At 37.2% G+C, this 27,240-nt stretch overlaps 2 protein-coding genes across 2 annotated transcripts in view; one reads left to right on the top strand and one right to left on the bottom strand.

Annotated features, from left to right (window-relative positions):
* On the bottom strand, positions 1-26,991 carry cskl (c-src tyrosine kinase-like). The gene is made up of 13 exons (XM_077713294.1): positions 26,727-26,991; positions 12,506-12,589; positions 12,220-12,333; positions 12,028-12,140; positions 8,230-8,449; positions 3,956-4,049; positions 2,596-2,661; positions 2,403-2,502; positions 2,218-2,308; positions 2,059-2,132; positions 1,335-1,530; positions 1,162-1,248; positions 1-318 (listed from the first exon to the last, which is right to left on the bottom strand). The coding sequence occupies exons 2-13, from the start codon at positions 12,518-12,520 to the stop codon at positions 136-138; spliced, it is 1,353 nt and encodes a 450-aa protein (XP_077569420.1). The 5' UTR covers positions 12,521-12,589; positions 26,727-26,991; the 3' UTR covers positions 1-135.
* Positions 1-27,240, top strand: part of LOC144194321 (uncharacterized) — a 107,206-nt gene that overhangs the window by 9,843 nt on the left and 70,123 nt on the right. Inside the window, exons 2-3 of the mRNA XM_077713298.1 lie at positions 25,858-25,942; positions 26,947-27,083. Of these exons, the coding sequence (XP_077569424.1) occupies positions 25,858-25,942; positions 26,947-27,083 (222 nt within the window). The remainder of the gene's footprint in view (positions 1-25,857; positions 25,943-26,946; positions 27,084-27,240) is intronic.

Consider the following 27,240-nt stretch of genomic DNA (forward strand, 5'->3'; position numbering starts at 1 on the left):
GCTTTACGACACAAAACGGGGAAGTGGGTCCTTTTTTTTTTAAGAGAAGCTGAATATGCGTCCAGTAGGGGGCAGGAGGGAGTTGGGGTGGAAGCTTGCAGTGGTCCCTTGGTTTTGGAATCCGTCCACGCCGCTTCACAGGTAGAGCTCTTTGGCTCGGATATGCTGCAGCTTCTCCCTCAGCATGCGGAAGGATGGTCGTACGGTCGCGTCTATGGTCCAGCACTGCTTCATCAGGTCGTATACCACCGGCGGGCAGCCGTCCGGGGCGTCCATTTTGTAGCCTTTCTCCACGCGGGGTACTACCTCTTTCAGCGGCTGTTGGGAAAAGTGGGTGGAGAAAATCAGGGAAAGTGTATAGCGCGGCTTTGCGGTTAAAACGTAAGCAATGCTGCCATCTGCTGGGCAACAGCTTGAATTGTGTAAATAGGAAAGTGTAAAGGCGAATTTAAGTGGTTTTGTCGTAGGGATTTTTTTTTGTTTTAGAACTCTTTTGCGACCTTACAATTATTTGGCTGCAATGAATGGAAACGAATAGCCAATCAGCTGTGCCCGATATTACCATTAAAAAAAAAAGAAAAAATGTGTTACACTGAAAATTGCCTCAATACTGATGATATAATGCAAAAAATATATATTTGGGTTTCCTTCTAAATACTCGCCAAAGACTGAAAAATGTGAAACTACCTTAGTTTTTATTCAAATGTCTGGAATATTTCAGTATATTTATTACAGTAATACCTCGAATATCGCAGTGAATGTAGACCAACCATGGCCGCGAAATTTGAAATATTGCAAAGTAGGGTCAACCCTATAATAACTATTTCTAGTGCTGAGTCTTAGTAGTAAGAGTGGCTTCTGATTACGAGTTTTAGCATAGATTTTCACATTTTTATGAACTTACAAAAATAAAACATTTCAAATAATTAATAGCGGAAAAAGTAGTGAATTTGCGCTAATCGAGGGATTACTGTATTGCTGAGTACAATGTAAATAAGTAAGTTAAATGCCTACAATTCAATTTATCAAACACATTGCCTTTGAAATTGAATTGTGGCAGACCTTGTAATCTCTGAAAATGTGCAATATGATAATTTTACTACTTTACTCTCCCAATAAGTACATAGTCAACTGCGTTTAATTTAGCATTGGTGTACTCACAATTCGAGGGTAAGGCACACGGCCAAAGGAATAGATCTCCCATAGTAGGATTCCGTAACTCCAGACGTCCGACTTGGTGGAAAACCTCTGAAACGGAATCGCCACATCCATACAGTTAGCTCCATTCTAAACTAAGCTAAGCTAAAACAAAACAAACTGAAGGTTTTCTTCACCTTCTCTCTCAGAGCTTCAGGCGAAGTCCACTTGACAGGCAACTTGGCGGTGTCCTGTATGGACGAGGCCTCCTTGGTCAGACCAAAATCGCTCACCTTGGCGATGTTATCGTCCGACACGAGGACGTTACGAGCTGCTAGGTCTCTGTGGACAAAGTTGTTGGCTTCCAGGTACTCCATAGCCTCGCATACGTCACTGCAAAGCATGTCGCATTGTCAATATTGTTGTTTTTTTTATCGTATTTTCACGACTATAAGGCGCACTTAAAAGTCTTACAAATTTTCTCCAAAATAGACAGTGCGCCTTATAATACAGTGCGCCTTATATATGGAAAAAACTGAAAACCAAAACCGAAAAACCACCATTGTCGGATATTAAAAAAACACAAACGCCTGAACTGAAACAATACTGTTAAATATGCAGATGCCATCTTAGTTTACAAAATCTTCCATCATATAGCTCCTCCCCCACTGCAACATTTGATAGGAAAAAAATCCAAAACATCAACAATGGCTGGCTCTAGAGGTGACTGTAAAGTAGTGAGTGCTTCATACCTGGAAGTCAATAGAAATTACCGTATTTTCAGGACTATGAGGCGCACTTAAAAGTCTTACATTTTCTCCAAAATAGACAGTGTGCCTTATATATGGAAAAAAATGTCATTCATTGAGGGTGCGCCTTATAGTCGTGAAAATACCGTACTCGCTACTAAAGAATACTCACAGTGAAAACTTTAGTAAACAGTCCCCCCCTAGGACAGTACGTCCTCTGGAGCGCAGGTAGTCGACCAGGCTTCCCTGTTAAAAGAGAAAATCAAGAATAAATGTGGTTTTCTCAAGACCAGATTAGTTTTTTTTTTTTAGTTTTTTTCCTGGTCTTGACCTTGGCCATGTACTCTGTGACAATGTAGAGGCTTCCCCTTTCCTCCACAATGACTCCCAACAACTGCACTAGGTTGTTGTGTCTCAGTTGCCTGCGTAAACACAAAAAAAAAACAAAAAACAAAAGCTTGAATCCTAATTAATTACAGCAAATCTATTTAAAAAGAGACATCTTGCTCCACTGACGTCATAACGGAAGCTTCTGCGATAAAAGCCTGCGCCGTGGCGTCGTTTTTGATGCACTTGACCGCCACTTTGGTCCCTCGGTAGTCTCCCACCATTACATCTGACACAAGACAGAAGGGACCGCGGGTTGAAGACCTTTTATCTTTTCACCAACTTTAACGGGAACATGGATGTGTGTGATAACGTTTCTCACCTCCGAACTCTCCTTTGCCAATGGTCTGCAGAAGTTTAAGCTCCTTTCTGTTCAGGGCCCAGCCGCCTACAACATGAGAAATACAATCTCAAAATATGGCAAGAAATGAGTCATTCCGTCAATAATCTAACAGGATAGATTTTTGTTTTTGTGTTTTAAATTATGAAGATTTATATTTCAAACTGTAACCTCTCAGGAGAAAACACAACTTACTCAATTTCCTAAATAATGCATCATCTATTTTCCTTGTACTGCATTCTAACTTTACTCCCCAAGTGATCATCACTTGGTGCTTTTAGCTGTACAGTCATACCTCGACATACAACCAATTTGAGATACGAGGAGTTAAATTTTGAGCAAATATTTATCTTGAGATACGAGACAAATTTTGATATACGAGCCTTCAACTCTCTCGTGTAATGTTTCTACGAGCACTGGGCGGAGCATTGGATTTTTTTTGTGGTTTTTTTGCCGTTAGTCGGTGCGAATGGCGGAGCTTGTTTGCTAATACAAGAGGAGTATAGTATACTACTTTTCGTTGGCAAGTGGTCGTGCGTAATGCTATTGTCAGGACATTTGTGTGCATCATTTTCAGGATATTTTGAAGGGAAGACTAAAGCAAACAACCCTCGATAGGTTGCATCTGAAGATCAGGGTGGAGGCGGGGCCAATAAAGCCAACCCGGGAGAAGAAAAATCTCAAAATTTAAAACAAAATTAGAATTAAGTTTAGTGTAAGGTTAGATTAAATTTATTTTTGAGTGTCTGCATCGTAATCCAAGTTCAATGAAATTTGTTTTGTTATGTTACGAGCACGTTGCCGTGCAAAAAAGTATATCTCCCCTTCATGAAATATGTCGAATTTTAGTAGTATTAAACATATTTTAGTACTATTAAACCACTAGTTATTTCTTATTTGTTAATAGATGGCAAATTAGAACAAATAAAAATGTTTTTCCAATCCCACATCCTATTTTTGGTGTTTTTTCAGAAGGTTAACACCAATTAATTAGTTTTTAGTTCATTCCTATGGGAAACGTTCATTTGAGCTACAACTAAATCCTGGAACAAATTAAGCTTGTATCTCAAAATACCACTCTATTGTTAAAATCGGTTAAAGTAGCATATTTCCACACTATGAGGCACACCTTTAATGAATGGCCAATCTTAAAAATGTCATTTATAGGACAAAATTTGTCTTTTAAGTTGCGCCTTATAGTGCAGAAATACGCTCAACAAGTTTGAACACAACTAAAACAGTCCTCAAATATCTTGAGTATGCAAAACACATTTTACGGCCAACCCGTTTTTTGGCCACAACACTAACACAATAATGTTAAATATACAAAAATGGGACTTACTCCGGGAGAACTCATCTTGCGCCGCAACAGTGCCTTCCATCAACTTCGGCTTGATCAAACTCGTGCACAATCCATCCGCATCTTTAGTGTAGTGCTGCAGGGAATCAAGGCAAACAAAGTGAGTGCATTTGTAGGTTTTATTAGAAAACGCAAGGCGAAAATTTGCTAAATTCTGTACGAACAAGAACAAAAACAAAGAACTTTTAAAAGTACGTAAACTGTCTATTGGGGAATCCCTTCTTAAGTGTGCATGTGATGTTTCTAAGGCGTCCCCAGATGACGAGAACTTGAAAGATGGATCATTACGGGCGACAAAGACGAATCTTGGCGGCTTTGACTTTCATCAAAAACGCTCTTTGAGCACCAAAAACTGTTGGCTTCCTACTTTTTTTGTCTCTTACAAGAGTTCATGATTCCGTTTTTGAACAATTTCAAATGATATGTGATGACAATTTTATGGCTTGTACTGCCTTTGTCCGCCCTTGAAAAATAGGAACATTTTTTTGGGATCGTTTTTAGTGAATTTGTTGCTCATATGGACATGTTTAAGAAATGAATATCCATATCTCCCTGTCAAAATGGATTGGACGCCTAGCATTGGGAAAAGTATATTTATTTTTTTAGTTTTTTTATTGATATGGAAAAAAAATCAGCCTTTTTCTTTAAAAAAAACAACAACAAAAACACTGGTATAAATTTGACTAAATAACTAATTTACTAAATAGCATATGTTTTGTAAACATATATTTTTTAGTTTGCTCATTGATATTGGAAAAAAAATTCAGCCTTTTACCGAAAAAAAAAAAACAAAAAAATACTGGTATGATTTTACTAACAAAAATAAATAGCATAAGCTTTGTCAACATATATATATTTTAGTTTTCTCATTGATATTGGAAAAAATGAGCCTTTTTCCTTAAAAAATAAAGCCCAAAAAGTACTGTTATGAATTTTACAAACAAAAATAAATAGCATATGCTTTGTAAACATTTTTTTTTTAGTTTTCTTATTGATATTGGGAAAAAATCAGCCTTTTTCCTTCAAAAAAAAAAAACAACAAAAAACATACTTGTATGAATTTTACTAACAAAAATGAATAGCATATGCTTTGTAAACATATCTATTTTTTTAGTTTTCTTATTGATATTGGAAACAAAAAATCAGCCTTTTCCTTAAAAAATACTGGTATGAATTTTACTAACAAAAATAAATAGCATATGCTTTGTAATTGGTTCATATTGAGAAAAAATGCTGCCTTTTTCCTTAAAAAACAACAACAAAAACATAGTATCAAATTATTCTAACAAAAGCATATGCTTTTTTAAACATACTTCTATATTTATCTGAAAATATCCGACTCTTGACTAATACACCCGACAATACTTTAACTTTGCAAATAAAAGCCATGTTATCTATTTATTTATTTTCAATGCACCATATTATTCCCCTAGTGAGTTATAGTTCATTGTCAGTGCAATATTCCCGTATCTAAATATACAATGTTTAATTCATTCTCCCTTTGTTTATTTTTTTGTCAGCTCCGCAAATATTCTTCTGAGTAAATATTAATAAATACAAAACAATCAGTTAAAATTGGATTCCATAATAAATTCCAAAACTGCAGCATGACCAATGGCGGTAAGGGCGCAGTGGCCACCGACTACGACCTCCAGAAGGGGTCGTTGTAACGAAGGAAAATCCCACGTGGGCGAGGATTGTGAGCAAAGCATTATGTAACGCGTATAGAAACATAAAGATTAAATATACGTTAAAAGGACGTCCAGTGAACCGCACGTACGAGATTGTTTGCTTTTGTTTGCCTTTTGCGGCGAGTACCCGCTGCGGAAGGCCGCCATTTGGGCTCTTGAGGGTGTGGTGGTGGGGGGTTTTGAGCCGGAAAATACACACGCCAAGAATGTGAGGAATCCTCCGGCGGCGGCGGCGAGGAGGGAAGAAGGGTTTAAGGGGGGGTCGAGGCTAGACATGGTCGAGAAAGTGGCGAAAAGCGGCATAACCAAGTAGATGATGTGTATGCAAAGGAGGGAGAAATCTGGCCTGGGGGGACTATGAAAGACATAATGATGAAGAAGGAGGAGAGGAAATTTCAACACTTTTCAGGCTTTAAATGCTTTGATATGATCGTACTAATGAGGGACATTTCTATGCCATATTTTAGCCACCATCAAGCCCGGACGTTTGGTGGCCGGAGGTTTGGTGGCCGGACGTTTGGTGGCCGGACGTTTGGGGGCCGGGCGTTTGGTGGCCGGACGTTTGGTGGCCGGACGTTTGGTGGCCGGACGTTTGGTGGCCGGACGTTTGGTGGCCGGACGTTTGGGGGCCGGGCGTTTGGGGGCCGGGCGTTTGGTGGCCGGACGTTTGGTCGCCGTTCTTTTGGTCCCTTTTGGTCGCCGGTCAAATGTACTTAGATATTAAACTTTCTCTTTTGGATATTAAACTCTCTCTTAGCTATTAAACTCTCTCTCAGGAATACTACTAGTAGTACTTCGATATTAAACTTTCTCTTTTGGATATTAAACTCTCTCTTAGCTATTAAACTCTCTCTCATGAATACTACTAGTAGTACTTAGATATTAAACAGTACTTGGATATCAAACAGTACTTGGATATTAAACAGTACTTGGATATTAAACAGTACTTAGATATTAAACAGTACTTGGATATTAAACAGTACTTGGATATTAAACAGTACTCGGATATTAAACAGTACTTAGATATTAAACAGCATTTAGATATTAAACAGTACATGGATATTAAACTCTCTCTCATGAATATAATTTTGAGAGCTGGTTTCAACAGTAAACTCTCCATTTAACCAAAAGACCGGCGACCAAACGTCCGGTCACCCTCAATCCACCGTATTAATTTTTGAAGAATTTTTTAAAACAATAATTCAGACACTTTTTGAGAACTTTTGAATAAGCTTAGCGATGTTGTTTTGATAGATTTCTCCAGCCTGTTCATCATCCGACATCCACTCCGTTATGGTGGAAAATGTCCAAGTCACACCAAAGTCTGCTCTCCCTCTTAATTAATGATCCCTGTCAGGGTAGTACATGACTTAAGTGACTCAATACTTTTCCTGCTAACCCCCAAAAAAAAGGCTGTATAAGGAAGTGTAGGAGCTACCTTGGAGTTAGTGGCGTACATTTCTATTGGCAGCCAATTTAAAGCGCGATATGCTGCTCTCGGGCTTCTCGTTATCTGGCGGGATGAAAGCCTATCCGCCTGCCAGCCTTGCAGATAAAAGATCTGACGGACTTTTTGAAGGATGCGAGCTGTTTAGGCAAACCCCGTTGGGAAGCCTCTGTGTGCATGAGCCTGTCTTTTTTTCCCTTTCTTTCTTTCTTTTCTTTTTGTTATGTGTGCAAAGTTACGCAATCTGCCAACTAATCGAAGTACAGTTTTATTTTTGGTTTCCTTCTTTTATAATATATATTTTTTTTAAACTTTTACTTAAGTAATAGTATTCATACCAATCAAAACACAGTACTGGATAGTTCTAATTTGACTTGAAAATAATTAGGAAGGAAAAGTTAAGTCAGTAAAAATGCATATTATGGCTGAAGTATCAATTTTGAACTAGTTCCAAAGACCTGATTACCATATGTACTCGCATATAAGCCGCACCCTTAAAATTGACTGAAAATTGTCTTCTAGTTTTTTCCATTTTTAGCCACGAATGAACATTACCATATTTTCTCGCATATTAGCCTTCTCCACATATAAGCCACACCCCTAAAATCGTTGAATTTGACAATTTCTCGCGTATAAGCCCCCCCCCCGATTCCCAATTTTCACCTCCATATTCATGTTTTTTAATAAAAAGTACAAATGTGTTACTTTGAAGGGAAAATCTTAAGACAAATCACCGCAAGTGATATTTCTGAGCTACTGTATGAATCAAAAGCACATTATTAGGGTCAATATAAGGAATTACTTCATCCAGTAATGGTTGTTTTCTTACTGCAAAACAGAAAATAACCAACAATAGTAAATGTTACTTCAACAACATGTACTGGTGAAAGGCAATAGCAAGTCTTGTGCACATATAAACATTTTTTTTTGTTACAAATACGGCTTATATGCGAGAAAATACGGTAAATAGAAATGAAAATTATGGTTCCTGCACTTTTTTATTCTGCCTGTTCCATAAATAAGCTTAATGTACTTGTATTTTTTTTCTGCTGGTGCTGTTTGTCCACTTTAACTAAAACAATTTTTCCACCTTGACTTTGTCCAACCCTTCCACTTACCTCCACCAGCTGCATAAGGTTGTCAAAGTACTCCTCCTCGTCAATGGTGAGCTTGCCGTTGTGGTAAATGATGCGGTAGTGCTCCACCTTGCCATCGCAGCTGACGCACAGCGTGTAGTCGCCCGGGTAGTTGGTGCTCTCGCGCACCAAAAACAGGCCCGTCTCGGGAGGGTAGAGGAGTCGTTCGGCTTGTTCGCGGGTGATTTTGCCGTGGAACCAACTGTGGAGCGAAAACAGAATTAGGTGGCAGAAAAATGCGACAATTGGACGTTTTATAGCCCACTCTTGGAAGTATTATAATAATCTAAATCCAAAATTTCCTCAGATTTACCTGTCCTGAAACCACAACCAAAAAACCAGAAGACAGTGCTAGAAAATATTTTGTTGAAAACACAAAATAACTCTTTAGAATACCATTCAAATATTATAAATATATAATTTAGTATATATATATATATATAGTTTTTATTATACTAAGATCCTACCCCCCCCCCCTTCCACAAAATGTAATGTAAAAAAACAGGAAAAAATAATTCAAGTTCCCTTTTTAACAGTTTTATTTTCTTTAATCTGCAAAAACTTGTTTAAAAAAACCCTAACATTTAAAATATCATGTAATCTTGTTATCACGACCTCAATCATGGTATAAGTCCGCCGTAATCACAAAATATGTTAGATTTCACAAAAAGGAAAATGCATGGTTTTCCTACTATTTTTCCATATTTTTTGAAAATATAGTTTTTACCCAAAGTCTCCTTTTGCAAAGCCTATGGTAAGAATAATATATATATATTTTAAAGTCACCTACAATTGAAATAAATGTATCTTATTCATCTGCAAAACGCTGCTGTGCCTAAATGAAAATACTTGTGGCATTTCCCTGAGCAGATATGTGACTTCATCACAGTCTCCTATTAAATTTGGCATTAGCGCAGTACATTGTTGCGATGAAAAACGAGCAGGAGGCCCTATAGATGGAACGCTACTCCATTACATTGATTATGTGCCCTTATAGATTGGAGGTCGGCGGTTCTTCTGTTTTGCAATTCATTTTGCATTGACGCCCTGCGTGCAAACCTTTGCCCGGGCATTTTGGTTGCCGGTCTTTTGGTCGCCGGTCTTTTGGGCACCGGTCTTTTGGTCGCCAGTCTTTTGGTCGCCGGTGTTTTGGTGGCCGGTCAAATGGTGACAGAGAGTTTATTGTTGAAACCAGGTCTCAAAATCTAAGAGAATCTAATCTCATCCAAGAGAGAGAGAGAGAGTTTAATATCAAAGAGAGAGAGTTTAATATCTATGTACTGTTTAACATCTAAGTATTGTTGAAAACAGTAGATATTAAACAGTACTTAGATATTAAACAGTACTTGGATATTAAACAGTATTTAGATATTAAACAGTACTTAGATTTTACACATTACTTAGATATTAAACAGTACTTAGATATTAAACAGTACTTAGATATTAAACAGTACTTAGATATTAAACAGTACTCAGATATTAAACAGTACTCGGATTTTAAACAATACTTGGATTTTAAACAATACTTAGATATTACACAGTACTTAGATATTAAACTTTCATGAATATAATTTTAAGAGCTGGTTTCAACAGTAAACTCTGTCACCATTTCACCAGCGACCAAAAGACCGGCGACCAAACGTCCGGTCATGGTGCAAACCTGCCCGAGCCTTCGTAAAACTCTCCCTCAAAAAGGTAAAAGCCAAACATAGTCCAAATCCAAAGTGAAGAACACACTTTTCTCTATCTTTAAATTATACATATAGTATTTTTTATATTTTTAAAATACATGCATTGCGGACATGTTACTCTTCCAGCATTGATTCTGAGTGCATGATGGTGACTCATTTGGATTAGCGTTTTTCATTGATTTCAAGTCACCTATCTAGTCAAAAAAAAAAAAAAAAAGCGGAATTGACCGGAAAAGTCTTTTCGCTCGTCTGGGCTAAGGAATCGGTGGCAAATCAATGGCTCTAATTGATTTAGCCCGTTTCCTGTGGCCATCCAGATCTATTCCTCCTTGTTGTTGGCCTCCACCCGAAGACAGTGGGGGGGAATTTGTAGAAAAGCAGCTTAATGCGGTTTGAGTTGATGAGATCTTTGTGTGTGTGTGTGTACCGGCTTTCGGCGAATAACAGATCCTTAACCGGCCAATAATCCAAGAGGTCCAGATACTACGTTTTTATTGATTTAATTTCTTATGTACTGTGATTAATAAGTACTAAAATGTAAGATAATTTATTTGAAGATTTGATGGATATTTGGAAATACTGTCTTGTAAATACATCCAAAAGTTGTGCAGTTTTCTAAGTAACATTAGTGATTTTTTTTGAAAACCTATTAGTGAATGTCAATCACCAGTAGCTTTTTTTGGTCACTGAACGTTTAGGGGGGTCGTTACATTGATCCCCCCCCCCCCCAAGAACTGAGAGGGGATAGCAGACCACAGCTGAAGCCATTATGGTATGTAGATGACAAGGGTTGTCATAGTTGACTTAATGAAAAGTGCTTTCTGGCAACCCTATCATTTAAACACTTCATTGTACAAGACAGAAGCCAAATTTTGTTTAAAAAAGCCCCACAGGTGTCAAAGTGGCGGCCCTGGGGCCAAATCTGGCCCGCCACATCATTTTGTGTGGCCCGGGAAAGTCAATCATGAGTGCCGACTTTCTGTTTTAGGATCAAATTAACATGAAGAGTATAGATGTATATTAAATTTCCTGATTTTCCCCCTTTTAAATCAATAATTGTCATTTTTTATTCAAATTTTCCTGTGTTTTTAGTCCAAAAAACATTTTGTCAAATCTAAAAATATATATAAAAAAAATCTAAAATAAACATTGTTTTAGATGTATAAAAAACGGAATATTCAGGGATTTTAATCCAGTTATTTTAATCCATTTACAATAAAAAAAAATGGTCGGGCCCACGCGAACCAACCCGATTCTGACACCCTTGTCCTAAACTAAAGCTGCTCACTGCAATGTTCATTACGTAACAGCCCGCCAAAGAGCCAGATGACCTAATGACCTAAAAGTTCAACAACACCATCAGTGACGCTCATGAAGGGCGTCACACTTAAGCAACATTTTTTTTTAGTTTTGGAATCATTTTATCGACCCACCAACTAGACACACGTCTATTTTCGGCCATCACAATAGTGTGAGTTTACCCTTTTCTACTTTCCACCAAGCAGCTAACTTTCAATTGCACTAATGCAGTGCTTCTCAAATATTTTCTGTTAGCCCCCCCCCCCCCCTAGCAAGAAGAAAACTATTCGCCCCCCCCCCCCCCACTTCCCACCGTGACGATAAATAAAATCATTTAATAAAATTGTTATAAGTACAACATTTTATCCTTATTAACATTAAAGAAAAGGGAAAAAAAAGAAAGAAATATCGTCAAACTTACAAAGAATAACTTTATTAAATCTTGTTTAAAGTCTGCAACAGAAAAGATTTTAAGTGCATCAATGCCTGAAATAAAAAATAAATGAGAGCGCCACTGCCAGCTACTGTAGTGGAGGCGCAATTACACTTTATACTAGTACGGCCAAATAAAATCCTGTTCCCCAGGGTTACACACGCCCCCCCAGGTATCGCACCACGCCCCCTTCAGGAGGGCGCGCCCCACTATTTGAGAAGCACTGCACTAATGAATGAATAATATACACTACACATGTTTTGGAGTAGGGAGACATGGAAAAAAATCTGGGTAAGGGCTCTTGAGAAGCAAACTCAATCAACCCTGCACTACTGCATTGTGTTTTTGGGCACTTACGGCATAAGACTGAGTTTTCCTCCCGATTTGACGCCTTCTCGCTTCTGGACATAGTTTGCCGGAATGGTTCCCTCTCTTCCCACAATGTTTCTGGCTTTGTACCAGTTAGGATCCTGGTTAAAAAAAACCAAAACATTGTCTTAATTCGATCTCAATTAATGTTATATTTACAGTTAGTGGGCGCCATCTTACTCTAGTGACTCCGATGATGGTTAGCACGTCTCCTTTGCAGAAAGGCAGATCTTGTTCATTGGCCGTCTGGAAGTTGTACTTTGCTACGCATTCTGTGCCCGTTGACCATGGCGCCTGAGCAGAAAAAGTAGCAATTCACAGATATTTTTAATGGATTCATGTAGATGACTGCTATTGACGATTGTATTGTAAGAAAATAATTCCCAGTTTGACACCCGTGCTTTAGCTTTTCCACAATTTTGGATGGATGGTATGATGAACTATGTTCGTGTAATGTGAGGCTTACGTGGATCCCCGACATGATGAGAGGAAATGGGCAACAGGTGTCCTCAGGCAGGTAGCGCTTAAAGTTCAGCTGGTACCATCAGAGCTGCGACAAAAAATAAAAAAACAACATAATTGTTAGATATGCGGCGAAAAATCCAGTCTAGTTATTAATAGATTTATGTATTATCATCAAGTTCTAATGTTATACATGGGTGACATTTGATTGTGTATGTCGAAATGCTCTATTTTGAAAAATTCCTAAGGACTAATTCATCAACAAACCCAAAGTTGGGTTGCTTCCAATAAATATACATATATATATAATAAATATACTGTAATCCCTGGAATATAATGTAGACCAGAAGTTTTTGCATGGCATCGCGCTCGTAACATAACATAAGCAAATTTAAATGAACTTGGATCATGATGCAGACACACTCAAAAATAAGTTTAATCGAACCTTGCACTGAATTTAATTCTAATTTTGTTGTAAATTTCTGTATTTTTCTTCTCCTGGGTTGGCTCTATTGGCCCCGCCTCCACCCTGACTTTCAGATGCAACCTATCGAGGGTCGTTTACTTTTGTCTTCCCTTCAAAATATTTCCAAAATGATGCACACAAATGTCCTCGCAATAGGATAATGCACAGCCACTTGCCAACAAGAAGTAGTATATACTCCTCTCGTATTAGCGAACAAGCTCTGCCATTGGTACTGACTAACAGAACAAAAAAACACTGAAAAAATGCAATGCTCCGCCCAGTGCTCGTAGATACATTACACGAAGGAGTTTTGCCCAGAAAGACCGAAAATATGTCTCAAATCTCAAGATAAATATTTTTTTTAAATTTTTACTCTTATCTCAAATCGCCCATAAGTCGGGCCACTCGTATGTCAAGGTATTACTGTCTTTATTATACACTTTATCAAAATGGACAATAAACTGCAGGTACATTTTGTTCTGGGATATTTCCACCAAAAGACATTTTTCTCATAGACTTATACTAATAGCAATTTTATCAAATTTGCAATTTTAAAAGTCTACGTTAGATAAACATCACATCGTCCCTAAAAGATTGATAACCTCTGTTTTCAAGCATCTCACTTGCAGCACTCAGTCGAACAGGAAGTTGCAAGCTGAGCAAAGAGGAGGAAGTCAGTGTCATATTTTCCATCGCACTGCATGAAACGGGGCGGGGCCAAACAAAAAAAAAATGTCCAGACTCCATAAACTCAAGCAACATATACTACTACAAAAAAAAACAGTTTTTGACCAGCGTGAGTGACGCGATCCCCGGAGAGATGTGGATGACTTCGCTCAGGTCGCCACATCCTGTGTTGACACAGGAACTAGCCTGGTTGCAGTTCATTTCAGATAACAGCTGCGTATTAGCCTAGGCCAGCTTTCTCGACTCGGGGCCACTCACAGCCACATTGTATAGCTGAAGAGGGCTATTCTTAACCATATTTGCTTCACAGCATGCCCTTAAGAGCCTGTGAATCTGCTTGAACGTCATATCTCAACTTAGTAATCAAGTGCTCCAGGCTACTCGAGATTGTAAGAAGCGCAACCTTGATTTTTTTGTTAAAAAAGGCCCTTTCACGTATGGAAATTACCGTATTTTCACGACTATAAGGCGCAGCCCATGATAAGGCGCACCCTCAATGAATGACATTTTCTCCATATATAAGGCACACCGCATTATAAGGCGCACCCTCAATGAATGACATTTTTTCCATATATAAGGCGCACTGTATTATAAGGCGCACTTTATTATAAGTCGCACTGTCTATTTTGGAGAAAATGTAAGACGTTTAAGTGCGCCTTATAGTTGTGAAAATACGGTAATTGCTATTGACTTCCAGGTATGAAGCACTCACTCACTACACATTCACATCTAGAGCCAGCCATTGTTGATGTTTTGGATTTTTCTGTATACAATCTTGCAGTGGGGGAGGAGCTATATGATGGAGGATTTTGTAAACTAAGATGGCATCTGCATATTTAACAGTATTGTTTCAATTCAGGCGTTTGTGTTTTTTTAGTATTGTTTCAATTCAGGCGTTTGTGTTTTTTTAATATCCGACAGTGGCGGTTTTTCTGTTTTTTTTCCATATATAAGGCGCACTGGATTATAAGGCGCCCTGTCTATTTTGGAGAAAATTTAAGACTTTTAAGTGCGCCTTATAGTCGTGAAAAAACGGTATATTGAATATTCCCACTTCAAAATGGTAATCATGGGAAACTTAAAGCCTAGCCGTGTTGAACCGATTTAAGAAAATAGCCCCATTTGCTAAAGTTTCATCCCTACAGGGACATTGTAGTCGTCTATGCGGGGCCATGTGGAGTTCTCAGTGAGACAATTAAGATGTTCTTTCATTACGAAAGGGTGAGTCATCACGGGGTTCTTCTTAGAACGCTGTCTGACACGCCAGTGTGGGTGTTAAATATTTTGTAGTGCAGCAAGGTTAGGAAAATTTAGCATCATGGGTCTTGTGGAAGTCTAAAGGTTTGTTGCTTTATGTCAACAAAAAAATTAAGTGATATTTGGATAGCAAAGCTTTAATGTGAACCAAAACAAGAAAGGATGTAATATTTTGTTAATAGATATTTTAAGAGAGCCCTTCAATGAACCTTACATTTTTCTCTAAAAACTTAAAAGTCCAAACAGTACATGGAACCACTTTCATGTGGGTTTATGGTATGATAATTAAATTAAACAGCAATCCCTTGAATATCACAGTAAATGTACACCAAACAATAATAATAATTATTGAAAAATCGCAAAGTAAGGTCACCCCCATTTAAAAAAAAATAATAAAAATGTCTTCAGTTTTCAATCCTTTTAGCAAGCAGAAGAAAGGGGCGTGGCTTCCGCTTGCGAGTTTCAGTGGATTTCACATTTCTATGAACTTTTAAAATATAACAATTAAAAAAATAATAATAGCAGAAAAAAAATCGTGAATTTACTACTTTCGTGAAGTCGCAATAATCAAGGGATTACTGTATTTTTTATTTTTTAAACTTTACACCATATACCACTATTTCTGAAACATGCATATTTCGTAAGAATCAATTACTGCATTTTCACAACCTGATCTTTTTAGCAGTATTCCGATCTTCTGAAAAATGATGCTATGGGCCTGATTTCTGCAAGTTATTCAATCCTTGCCATCTTTAGCCCCAATACTTACTAATAGAAATAACTACATATACCAAGCATTTAAACATTGTATTATCATGCTTTACGACAGTTATGAATGACAATCGCTTCCCGTTTGCATCTAAATCTGTCAGCCCTGGCTGTCACGTTGTCATAGCAACGCATGATGAAACGTCTCTACTTTAATGAAGGAGCACTTCCCGAAGAGTGGCACCCCATTGTCCGAGGCCATGTCGTACATCCGCCGGGGGGAGGATAGAATAAGTGCAGTAAATCACGGCTTGTACTCCGATTTACTCTACTCCTTGGAAGCCTGAGGATGGATGAGGTGATAGCAATGTAGCTGTAGCAACACTATTTATACAGCATGCCTGACATTGAAATATACGTAACTATACCCTATCTTCAAGTTTTTCTACTTTTAGCCAAAGATTACCATATTTTCTCGCATATTAGCCGCCTTCGCGTATAAGCCATACCCTTAAAATTAATTGCCTTTAAATCGTTGAATTTGACAATTTCTTGCGTATAAGCCGCCCCCTGACCCACAATTTCCATCTTCATATTCATGTTTTTAATAGGGAGTACAAATGTGTTACTTTGAAAGGCAAATCTTAAAAAAAAGTTTTCAAGTTTTTCCACTTTCAGACAAGGATAGACATTATCATATTTTCTCGTATAAGCCATATCCTTAAAATTGCCTTAAAATCGTTGAATTTGACAATTTCTCGCGTATAAGCCACCCCCTGATTCACAATTTTCACCTCTATATTCATGGATTTATAATAAGGAGTACAAATGTGTTACTTTGAAAGGAAAATCTTAAGAAAAAGACATCATTTTAATTCATAGACGCCAACATACATTTTGTTTAGCATTTTATCTGTTTATCTTTTCTCTATTTTGAAATAAATGACCATATCAGCCGCCTTCTCTTGCCTTATGGCGTTTCCTGCATATCAAGTTTAATTTGTGCGCATATAAGCCATACTCTTGATTTTGTCCTTTTTTTAGTGACTAATATAAATATGGTGTATATGCGGGAAAATACAGTATTTCAAAAGATGAAGAAAACCATTAGGGATGAAAAAAATCATCTAATTAATGAAAATAAAACATGGCAACACATTTCTGTATGTTGTTTTTGCGGGAAAAATCACGTAGAGCAGAATAATGAATTGTCTAGTGACAAATAATTGATTTAAAAAAAAACTTTATTTAAATAACATTAACACCAGCCACTGCTATACTGTAATGAACTTAACCCATTCTAATGTAATTCTAACCAAACATACTGTCATAGTTACTAACTCCAAAAAAATCACAAATCCCCTTTTTAAAAGTTGAACTTTTCCAGTAAATTGCGCCTTTATCCTCTTTTCTTTTTTAACACTGGCGTACATGAAAGCTGTGAAAGAGGAATCCCCAGAGAAGTCTTACTTAGACCTTCCCCAGAAAGTTATTGTCTGCTTCTAAAAGAGGAGTGACGAAACCTCAGGCATCTGGGCCCAGCGACTCAAAGCACATTTTATTTATACTGCGCTTTTTTTCCCCGTCTTTTCCACCACGCCAAACTTTAGCGGGCACAGAACAACAACATGACACGAGAAACGGGTAAATAGATTCCTATTATAAAAACGCCATTTTACTATTTACTTGCAGTTTGACCCAGATATTTATGAGGGAAAAAAGTCACATTGTCCTGAGGGAAATCTAATTTATTAAGCCTCCATTAAACAATAGCCTCTACTTAATTCAGCAAAAGGACACTATTATATATGTAATTAGTCAACAACATTCCCTAAAAACAAGTCCCTCTTCGTCCCATTGGCCTTGAATTTTGACTGCCACAAAAGTGAAATACATTACTTAGTATGGGTGTAAGTAAGGGTTCACATAGTTGTACAGTTATACCTCTACTTACGAAATTAATTGGTTCCAGAACTTTTTTCGTAAGTAGAAAATTTCATAAATAGGTGTACTTTATATCTCATTTTCTGATCCATATACAGTCGTACATCTACTTACGAAATTAATTGGTTCCAGAACCTTTTTCATAACTTGAACATTTCGTAAGTAGAAGTGTACTTTATATGTAAATTTTCTAATGTGTTCCACAGTCCTCATAGAACTACCAACTAAACCAGGGGTGGGCAAACTTTTCGGCCGGGGGGGCCGACTTTAAAAATTTGACAGATGGGCCGGGTCGGCACAAGATAGGATACATATAAAAAAGTGCATCCGTTAACAGTACATATGAAACATAAACAGGAAAAAGGACTAAAGTATTAACATACTCATCTCTCATCATTAAAGTAAAAAGTGTAAAGTACAAAGTAAAGTCAAAAGGAATGTATTAAGAAATATTAAAATGTAATATAAAAAAGAGATAGAGGGGCTGTAAAACACCAAAAACAAATAAGAGTGGACAGAGCTACTGTGACGCCGCCATCTTGGAAAAAAAATATTTGGACAACGTCGGTGGGCCGGATTAAAAAGCCTTGCGGGCCGGATGTGGCCCGCGGGCCGTAGTTTTCATATGACTGAACTAAACCCTTTAAAATTGTTTAAATTGTACCAATTTTGCATGAAAGATGTGAAAAAATGAGAGAAAATTAAGGAAATTATTTACTAATGTCTTAAAATAAATAAAGCATATGACAATATACCCTAAACTGCTGAAATACTTGGCCTATAGATGAACAAATACTTTTTTATTGGGTGGGTGGGCCTTATATAGTCAGACGCCTAATAGCCGGCAAATGATGGTAATTATGTACCACAAACATTTCAATTTAAATGTAAACCCACTAAAAGAATGCGTAATGAATACCTAGTCATGCCTAAGTAACAACCATATAATCGTTCTAACCAAAAAATAAACTGTTACTTTTGTATAGCAAATGTACATTTAAGATTGATTCTGATTGGTCGAATTGGCAAAAGGGTTAGGGGTAAGATTTGAGATTGATTCTGATTGGTCGAATTGGCAAAAGGGCAAAAAAACATTGCTGTATTTTACAGATCTATTTTTTTAATTCTGTATATTTCAGGTTAAATTTATGAAAACAGTTTCTACTCTCATAAATTCCTGCTTCCTAAAACCTTTGTCCACATTGTAGATGTAGTCAAAACTGCGATTTAAAAAAAAAAGAAGTAATAATCAGAAAGCAAAAAGAGGAAACTCACGTCCTTTTCATGACATTTTCTCCTCCACCCGACTGAATTAAATACAACAAAGAAATAGCCAAGCCAACAACAGGTGGGCTTAAAAAGACAGACAGACGGTGTGACGTCACGGGTCGGGGGGGGGGGGGGGCGCTTTAACTCGTAGCTGGCGTCGGACAACAAAAGCGGGAAGAAAGAAAGGAAGAAGGGGGCGCCGTGAGGCGAAAGGGACTGCGATGGTTGTCCGCAGAGGGGGGAGGAAGAAGGGTGATGCCGGCTGGCCGACTGTGTTTTGTTTAAGCTGGAGCACTGCACTTCTCGGTGTAGGGATCGCACACACACATACACATATAAATGCACACTACAGCTCTGGCTATTTATATCCGCTCAATCCGTGTGGGCGGAGGCAACCCGCACTGGCTTTTATCAGCACATACATTATAGAGACGTTGAATTAAATTAAAGAGTCTGTCTACTCAGATAGCCTGCCTTTGTATGATGGATTCCTTTTCTTTTCCTGGAGGATTCCCCTGATGCTAACATATTGTTCATAAGACTTTATGGCCTTTGAATTACGGTATTTTCTCGCATATAAGTCGCGTCTGAGTATAAGTTGTACCCTTAAAATTGTTTAGTTTTATAATGTCTATCATATAAGGACAATTTTTATCTTCATATTCATGGTTTTAATAGGGAGTGGGAATTTATTTAATTATTTTCATAGTTTTTAGGATGTAAAGTATTTTTTGGCCTTTGAATTACGGTATTTGCTCGCATATAAGTTGCGTCTGAGTATAAGTTGTACCCTTAAAATTGTTTAGTTTTATAATTTCTATCATATAATGACAATTTTTATCTTCATATTCATGGTTTTCATAGGGAGTGGGAATTTAATTATTTTCATAGTTTTTAGGATGTAGAGTATTTTTTGGCCTTTGAATTACGGTATTTTCTCGCATATAAGCCGCGTCTGAGTATAAGACGTACTCTTAAAATTGTAGTTTTATAATTTCTATCGTATAATGACAATTTTTATCTTCATATTCATGGTTTTAATAGGGAGTGGGAATTGATTTAATTATTTTCATTGTTTTTAGGACGTAGAATATTTTTTGGGAAGATTGTTAAAGCTTAAGTGCATGAAATAAATTTAGTTAATTTTCCATTTAGAGTTATCTTAACTATCACATTTTGAAAATCATGTACCATATTTTGCCGTTCAATATACCTCGGTATATTAAATGGTTTTTGAACCTCCTGTTTGTGCGCCATTTAATATACTTCTGACGTTTAATATACCCTTGCCGTTTAGTATACCCTTGCCGTTTAGTATACCCTTGCCGTTTAGTATACCCTTGCCGTTTAGTATACCCTTGCCGTTTAGTATACCCTTGCCGTTTAGTATACCCTTGCCGTTTAGTATACCCTTGCCGTTTAGTATACCCTTGCCGTTTAGTATACCCTTGCCGTTTAGTATACCCTTGCCGTTTAATATACCCTTGCCGTTTAATATATCCTTACCGTTTAATATACCCGGGTATATTAAATGGCAACTCGGCTTTTTTGGCAATATTTGTATGGTGTTCATGGGGGCATAAATATACATACTTAAATTCATTACAATTCCAAGTCAGACTTTATTCAGCAGAAAGTACTTTTAACCTGAGCAGTCAGTAGTTTTAGTCTGCAAAACATTAATGCACCATCGTACCTTCCCGTTTGTGCGCCATTTAATATACCCCTGTTGTTTAATATACTCAGGTATATTAAATGGGGATGTATATAAAACAGCAAAATACAGTAATTGCTATATTGTGAAGTAATAGTTATCATAAGCCCTTTTTTTCGGAATTGTGTGATATCATCTATCCGAAAATTCCCATTTCCAATTTCCACCAGTGGAGGTAGCAATTCAACAAAAACCACATTGGATTTAATAGTATTTTCTCCCATTTTGATGATTTAAGATGTGGATTTTTAAGTTGGGAAACATGTCCAGGCGACGTATTTCAAGGTATTTTCAACTGTAATTTCTGGTCCAACCTTCTGCCATAATAACAATCATCTTATACGTAAACAAACATGGAACACAGTCTATCAAAAAAGGCATTTGGCAATATCTTGGAGGTGACGGGGAATGTGCGAAAATGGCTGGCTGTTGCCGCCTCATTTTCTCGAGCGCAAAACACATGACAAGACTTCCATTTAGGCCGCCGCCGGGAAGAGGAGTGTGGGGCCAAAACGCATGCACATAACAGAGACACAAAGGACGTCATTAGCACCAGACACGGTGGGGTGCGGGCACAATATGTCAGCCCCAAATCTCTTCATAAAGAAATGCATTCAGGAGCAATGACACCATTGAAAAAGCCCAACGCCGTGACTAGGGAGGAGGAGGAGGGGTTGCTTTGGCAAAAAAAAAAATGGGGAAGAAGAATAAAAGACCTGTTTCATCAGTAAAGGATGGGCAAATCATACTTGGCTCATAAAACAGATTCCACAGATTATATTACGGCTCTCAAGGACAAAGTCAGACTTCTAATGAGTCAATGTCAATGCACATTCACTATTAAAGTCAGTTGTTAAAGAGACTTTTCATAGATGAAGCTCTCGGCAGTTTCGATTCTCATTATCTTAGTACTTTTTTTTCGGTTCCCATCTTTAGTAAAAACCACGTGGATCCAAAGCATTAAAAAAACTGCTATGATTTAGAGCATATGTGTGAAAGTGGCGGTCCGGGGGCCAAATCTGGTCCGCCGCATCATTTTGTGTGGCCCGGGAAAGTAAATCATGAGTGTTGACTTTCTGTTTTAGGATCAAATTAAAATGAAGAGTATAGATGTATATTAAATTTTCTGATTTTCCCCCTTTTAAATCAATAATTGTAATTTTTAATGATTTTTTTTATGTTTTTAGTTCAATTTATTTGTAAAATCAAAAAATATATTTAAAAAAAGCTAAAATAAACATTGTTTTAGATCTACAAAAAAACCTGAATATTCAGGGCTTTTAATCCAGTTCTTTTAATCCATTTATATATTTTTTAAATATTATATCTTAAATGGTCCAGCCCACGTGAAATCAAGTTGACATTAAAGCGGCCAGCGAACCAGCTCGAGTCTGACACCCTTGATTTAAAGCAACAGTAACATCACTTACATAATCATATATACATACATATACTCAATTTTTTTTACCTAGGTCTACAATGTCTTTTGTGTCTGTATTTCTACTGAAACCAAGATATTCCCGAATATGGGATTAAATAAATAATCTAATAGCTAGCACTTAAAGGGATATATATATTACAAAAATGTTAATTACCTCACTGAGTTACGTTTTTGTACTCTCTCCCCATAATAGTACATAACATTAATAAATACACGACCAAATGTGAGGTTTTTATTCAACTTGTAAAATTGTAGGGGGCAAAAAACCCAAATTGAATTACCACAACACAAATTTTTGGTTATTGTTTCATACACATTTGGCCCTGGGAAATTATCGAGAAATTAAATATAACACAAAGTCTTCCAAGGGTGACCAAACTGGGACATCTTTTGAGTGTAAAACTGAATGTTGGGTTTTCCTCCAACCAGTGGTGAAGACTGGCTGGCATCTTGGCATATGCTGACCAGACATGCTATTAGCAGTCACGCGTTGGGTCCAATGGCAGCCATGAATAATGGAACGTGCATCGCTCTATGCCAGCAATTTAAATTATTCATCTTTTTTTGCACAGATGAGCTTCGGAACTCAGCGTGGGGCCGTCACCACTCTGGGGTCCGCAAAGCACTCGCATAACTTGCTCTTGCAAACTTGGAAAACAGGAAGTGAAATACAGTGTGGCCACAAGCGTTAGCATCCAAAAGTTCAATCTAAACCACCACCGAATACCGTATTTTCACGACTATAAGGCGCACCGCATTATAAGGCGCACCCTCAATGAATGACATTTTTTTCCATATATAAGGCGCACTGCACTGTATTATAAGGCGCACTGTATTATAAGGCGCACTGTCTATTTTGGAGAAAATTTAAGACTTTTAAGTGCACCTTATAGTCGTGAAAATACGGTAATTGCTATTGACTTCAAGGTATGAAGCACTCACTACTTTACAGTCACCTCTAGAGCCAGCCATTGTTGATGTTTTGGATTTTTTTTTGTATGAAATCTTGCAGTGGGGGTGGAGCTACATGATGGAAAATTTTGTAAACTAAGATGGCATCTGCATATTTAACAGTATTGTTTCAGTTCAGGCGTTTGTGTTTTTTTAATATCTGACAGTGGTGGTTTTTCGGTTTTCTGTTTTTTTTTTCATATATAAGGCGCACTGGATTATAAGGCGCACTGTCTATTTTGGAGAAAATTTAAGACTTTTAAGTGCGCCTTATAGTCGTGAAAATACGGTACTTCAAACGCAGGATGTCGTTTAAAATGCGGATGACTAATTATTGTTACCAACAAAGAAAAACTGTTACCGGTGACCTCAACATCATAAAAAAAGGGTTTGGATCCTAAAAATGTGTAAGAGATGAAAGAGAAAAAGTTCTACAATGGTAGAACCCCCTAGAGGTGAAGCTAATGAGGCCAGTAGTTTCTTTTCACTGGCTACGTTTAGGAAATGTAACCTAATTATCTAGGAGAGAACTGCCTAAAACACCCACTGGTTTATAATAGTTTTATGGAGGTTGTTAATGTCAGAGGATTAAAAAGTAAAGTCTGATTTTGGAGACTTTTCTGTAGACCCTTTCTTTAGTGTACTAGAGTTCAGGCTAATCGTAGAAACTGGATTAAACAAGGTCCAAATTTTGTTAACAACCGAGTTCCAATGAATGGGGTTTCCGTTAAAAATCCTTGCGAGGTTACTACAGCTTTATTAGAGTACAGTGGTACCTTGACATATGAGCTTAATTCATTCCGGGACTGAGCTTGTATGTCGATTTACTCGTAACTCTAACGAAAATTTCCCATAGAAATGAACTAAAAACTATTTAATTTGTTTCAACCCTCTGAAAAGACACCAAAAACAGGATATTAGATTGGAAAAACATTTTTATTTGTTGTAATTTGCCATCTATTAACCAAGTAAAAAAAATAACTAGTGGTTTAATAGTACTAAAATGTATTTAATAGTACTAAAACTTATTTATTGGTACTAAAATGTATTTAATAGTACTAAAATATATTTAATAGTACTAAAATTAGAAGGATTTCGCAGAAGGGAAACTTTTTGCACGGCAACGCGCTCGTAACATAACATGAACAAATTTAAAGGAACTTGGATCACGATGCATACACTAAAAAATAAGTTTAATCTAACCTTCCACTAAGCTTAATTCTAATTTTGTTTTAAATTTTGATACCTTTCTTCTGGCTCTATTGGCCCCGCCTCCACCCTGACTTCCAGATCCAACATATCGAGGGTTGTTTGCTTTTGTCTTCCCTTCAAAATATCCCAAAAATGATGCCCACAAATGTCCTCACAATAGGATAACGCACGGCCACTTGCCAAGTAGTAGTAGTATTTACACCATTTGCACTGACTAACGAGAAAAAAAACATACAGAGATGAATTGTATGTAGCAGGATGGTCCATCCATCCATCCTCCAGGCAAAAAATGTGTTGCTTTGAAGTTTCCTAAGAACACCATCTATAAATTGAGGAAGTACTGAACCACTAGAAAGAACTGCCTGCTTAAACTAAGCAATTAGACGATACTTATAGAAAACTCTTGTAAAACTGTCATCGCTAACATGAAACGAAATATTCTTTCATCACAATCATATCTCAGACAGAGATTTGGCAAATTTGAACGATCATTACCGCTAATACGACGACAATTACAGTATTTTGTATGCTATTATTATGAAAGAAAAATCTGAAAAAGCCAATCCCATTTTGCCAGCTCACACACAATGGAAACACAATGGACGGTAAGTGGATGCACCTTGTTTGCAAGAAAGTGCCACTCCGCATGCCAATGAGATTTGTGCGGTGCAGCAGAGCAGGATACAAAAGCCTAGAATCCAAAAAACGTCAAGTAAACATGAATAAAGATGGCCTGGCAATCCAAATATGTTCATGTTCAATTCCTCACTTACTGCACATCAATCACATTTGGAAAAAAAGGAGCTTGATACGACCTTGTAGAAAACATTGAAATTCTGGACCAAAAAAAAAAACAACAACTGTAAGACATCCTATAAAGCAAGGGTGTGAGATATAATATTTGATTTTTTTAAATAAATGGATTAAAAGAACTGGATTAAAAGCCCTGAATATTCCATTTTTTATAGATCTAAAACAAAGTTTATTGTAGCTTTTTTTAATATATATTTTTAGATTTTATTAAATGATTTTTTAACTAAAAACAGAAAAAAATGATTTAAAAAATGACAATTATTGATTTAAAAGGGGAAAAATCAGGAAATTTAATATACATCTATACTCTTCATTTTAATTTAATCTTAAAACAGAAAGTCGGCACTCATGATTTACTTTCCCGGGCCACACAAAATGAGGCGGCGGGCCAGATTTGGCCCACGGGCTGCCACTTTGACACTTATGTTGTAGACAAAACAGACTATGTTTGGACCCACTTTGCATAAATCCATCATGTTATGTTCTGCTGTTAAGTTCAAAATCCAAATTGGAAATATGACGTATAAGTTTAGGGTCACTAAATAACTAAATAAGCAGTTTTTGTTTGTAAAGGAAGGTGCAACACAGAATTAGCAAAAAAACAAGAAAAACATGCCCTGCAGCCTTAACCATTTTTGTTAGCGTCATCATTCATGACATTGATCTAACACCTCACAACTAAATCTGATTGTACAATTCTTCATATCATTCTAGACTTCCTGTTTTGCTTGCTAACAACATATCTATAAAGGTTATTTATGGACATTAGATTTGAAATTTCCATTTGAACTGTTTGATCACCCAAAAGAAAACACAACTGTATTAGTTTTGGAGGTTTCATCTGTATTTTTTTTTAACTGTTTTTGATATTTTTTTGTTAATTTCATTCCACAGATTAAAAACAAAACAAAACCTGCCCCTCCTAACTCCTGGTTAAAGGCAGCAGAATCCATTGGTGGTCTTGCCCTAGCTTGCAAAGGTATGTAAGAATCATCTCAAGACAGGATGCAGTAGCAAACAAGACTAAAAGAGACCATTTATAAAAAGTACAACGACATTGAATGCAATTCATGCCTGAAGCTATGTCACAAGATCTAACAATCGAATCGTTTGTACACATTTTCAAATATTTAAACGCTTCCTGCAGAACAATTTCAGCAATGGAGCATATTTAAACACCTCCAAAACATAAACAAAAAAACAAACTGAGTAATATATTTAAAATCAAGACACATTTATTGACTATTTTACTCCATAGAACTTAAACAGACGCCATCTTTTACAGATCAATTAAAATGTTATGGATTCTACATGGACAAAAGCAACAAATATCCTGTCAAATGTAGCACAAAAGCCTCCGTTCACAATAAATGGAACGAAAGATACAGTTTAGGTGGGTGTTATCCTATTCTAAACTAGAAGTAGGCGTAGTTAGAAAACGCCAAAGAATGTCAATGTATTATTTTTAGGTTATAAACACGTAATGTAGTGTACTTGTGTTAGTAGTGTACATCCGCTAATGCAATTACATTGTGTATTAGGCTAACAGCTAACGGTAACATGGAGTCGATGGTTACGCGTTAGCAATATGCGGCAATTAAAAAAAACAAATAAAAAACAAAACAAAAACGCACCACATTACGATCTTAACATGAACTAAACAGCAGATCGTGCAGTTTTCTCGTCCCGTTAGTCGCCACACGATCGAGCGAAATGAAGCAAAACGAGACAAAAACAGAGAGCGACATAGAAGGCTAACTCACCCCGAGAAAAAGCGTCAACCAAGCGGGCTGCGACCAACTAGCGACGGTGGTCCATGGGGGTGATTCCGGTATGGGGGTGCATCCAGGTTTGGTTGCGTGGATCTGGATTTCAGACAATTTCCAAGACGCTGCGTGGACTTGACGCTAGTATGCGCCCTGTCGATCATGTGTGTTGTGTTTATTTTTATGTGTGTGTATGTGTGTGTGTGTGTGTGGTAAGGCAACAAGAGAGAGGGGCCTTCTGCTTCGCTGAGAGGAAATGGTCTACGCGCATGCGCAATGTGGCGAGAAGACACTGCTTGGGCTTCACGGTCGGCGAGCACAGCCCAGCGGCTAAAATGGCAGAACACCCAACAGGTGAGGAGAATCAACTCATGGTCGACTACAAACATTTTACTAGCTAGAATGTACAATCTTGTTTTTTATTCGTTACTATTCAGTTCCAAAACTTGTATTACTGTGTCATCATCAACTACTAGTCCTAAAGCTGAGGATAATGTGGTGGTTTTCTACG

The sequence above is a fragment of the Stigmatopora nigra genome, chromosome 3, assembly GCF_051989575.1.
Source record: "Stigmatopora nigra isolate UIUO_SnigA chromosome 3, RoL_Snig_1.1, whole genome shotgun sequence".
NCBI classification, from domain to species: Eukaryota; Metazoa; Chordata; class Actinopteri; order Syngnathiformes; family Syngnathidae; genus Stigmatopora; species Stigmatopora nigra.

Coding starts and splice junctions, on each gene's coding strand:
- cskl (XM_077713294.1), bottom strand. Junction 12,141..12,219: donor CCATCATCGGAGTCACTAGA/GTAAGATGGCGC, acceptor TTTTTTAACCAG/GATCCTAACTGGTACAAAGC. Junction 2,133..2,217: donor TCACAGAGTACATGGCCAAG/GTCAAGACCAGG, acceptor CTCTTTTAACAG/GGAAGCCTGGTCGACTACCT.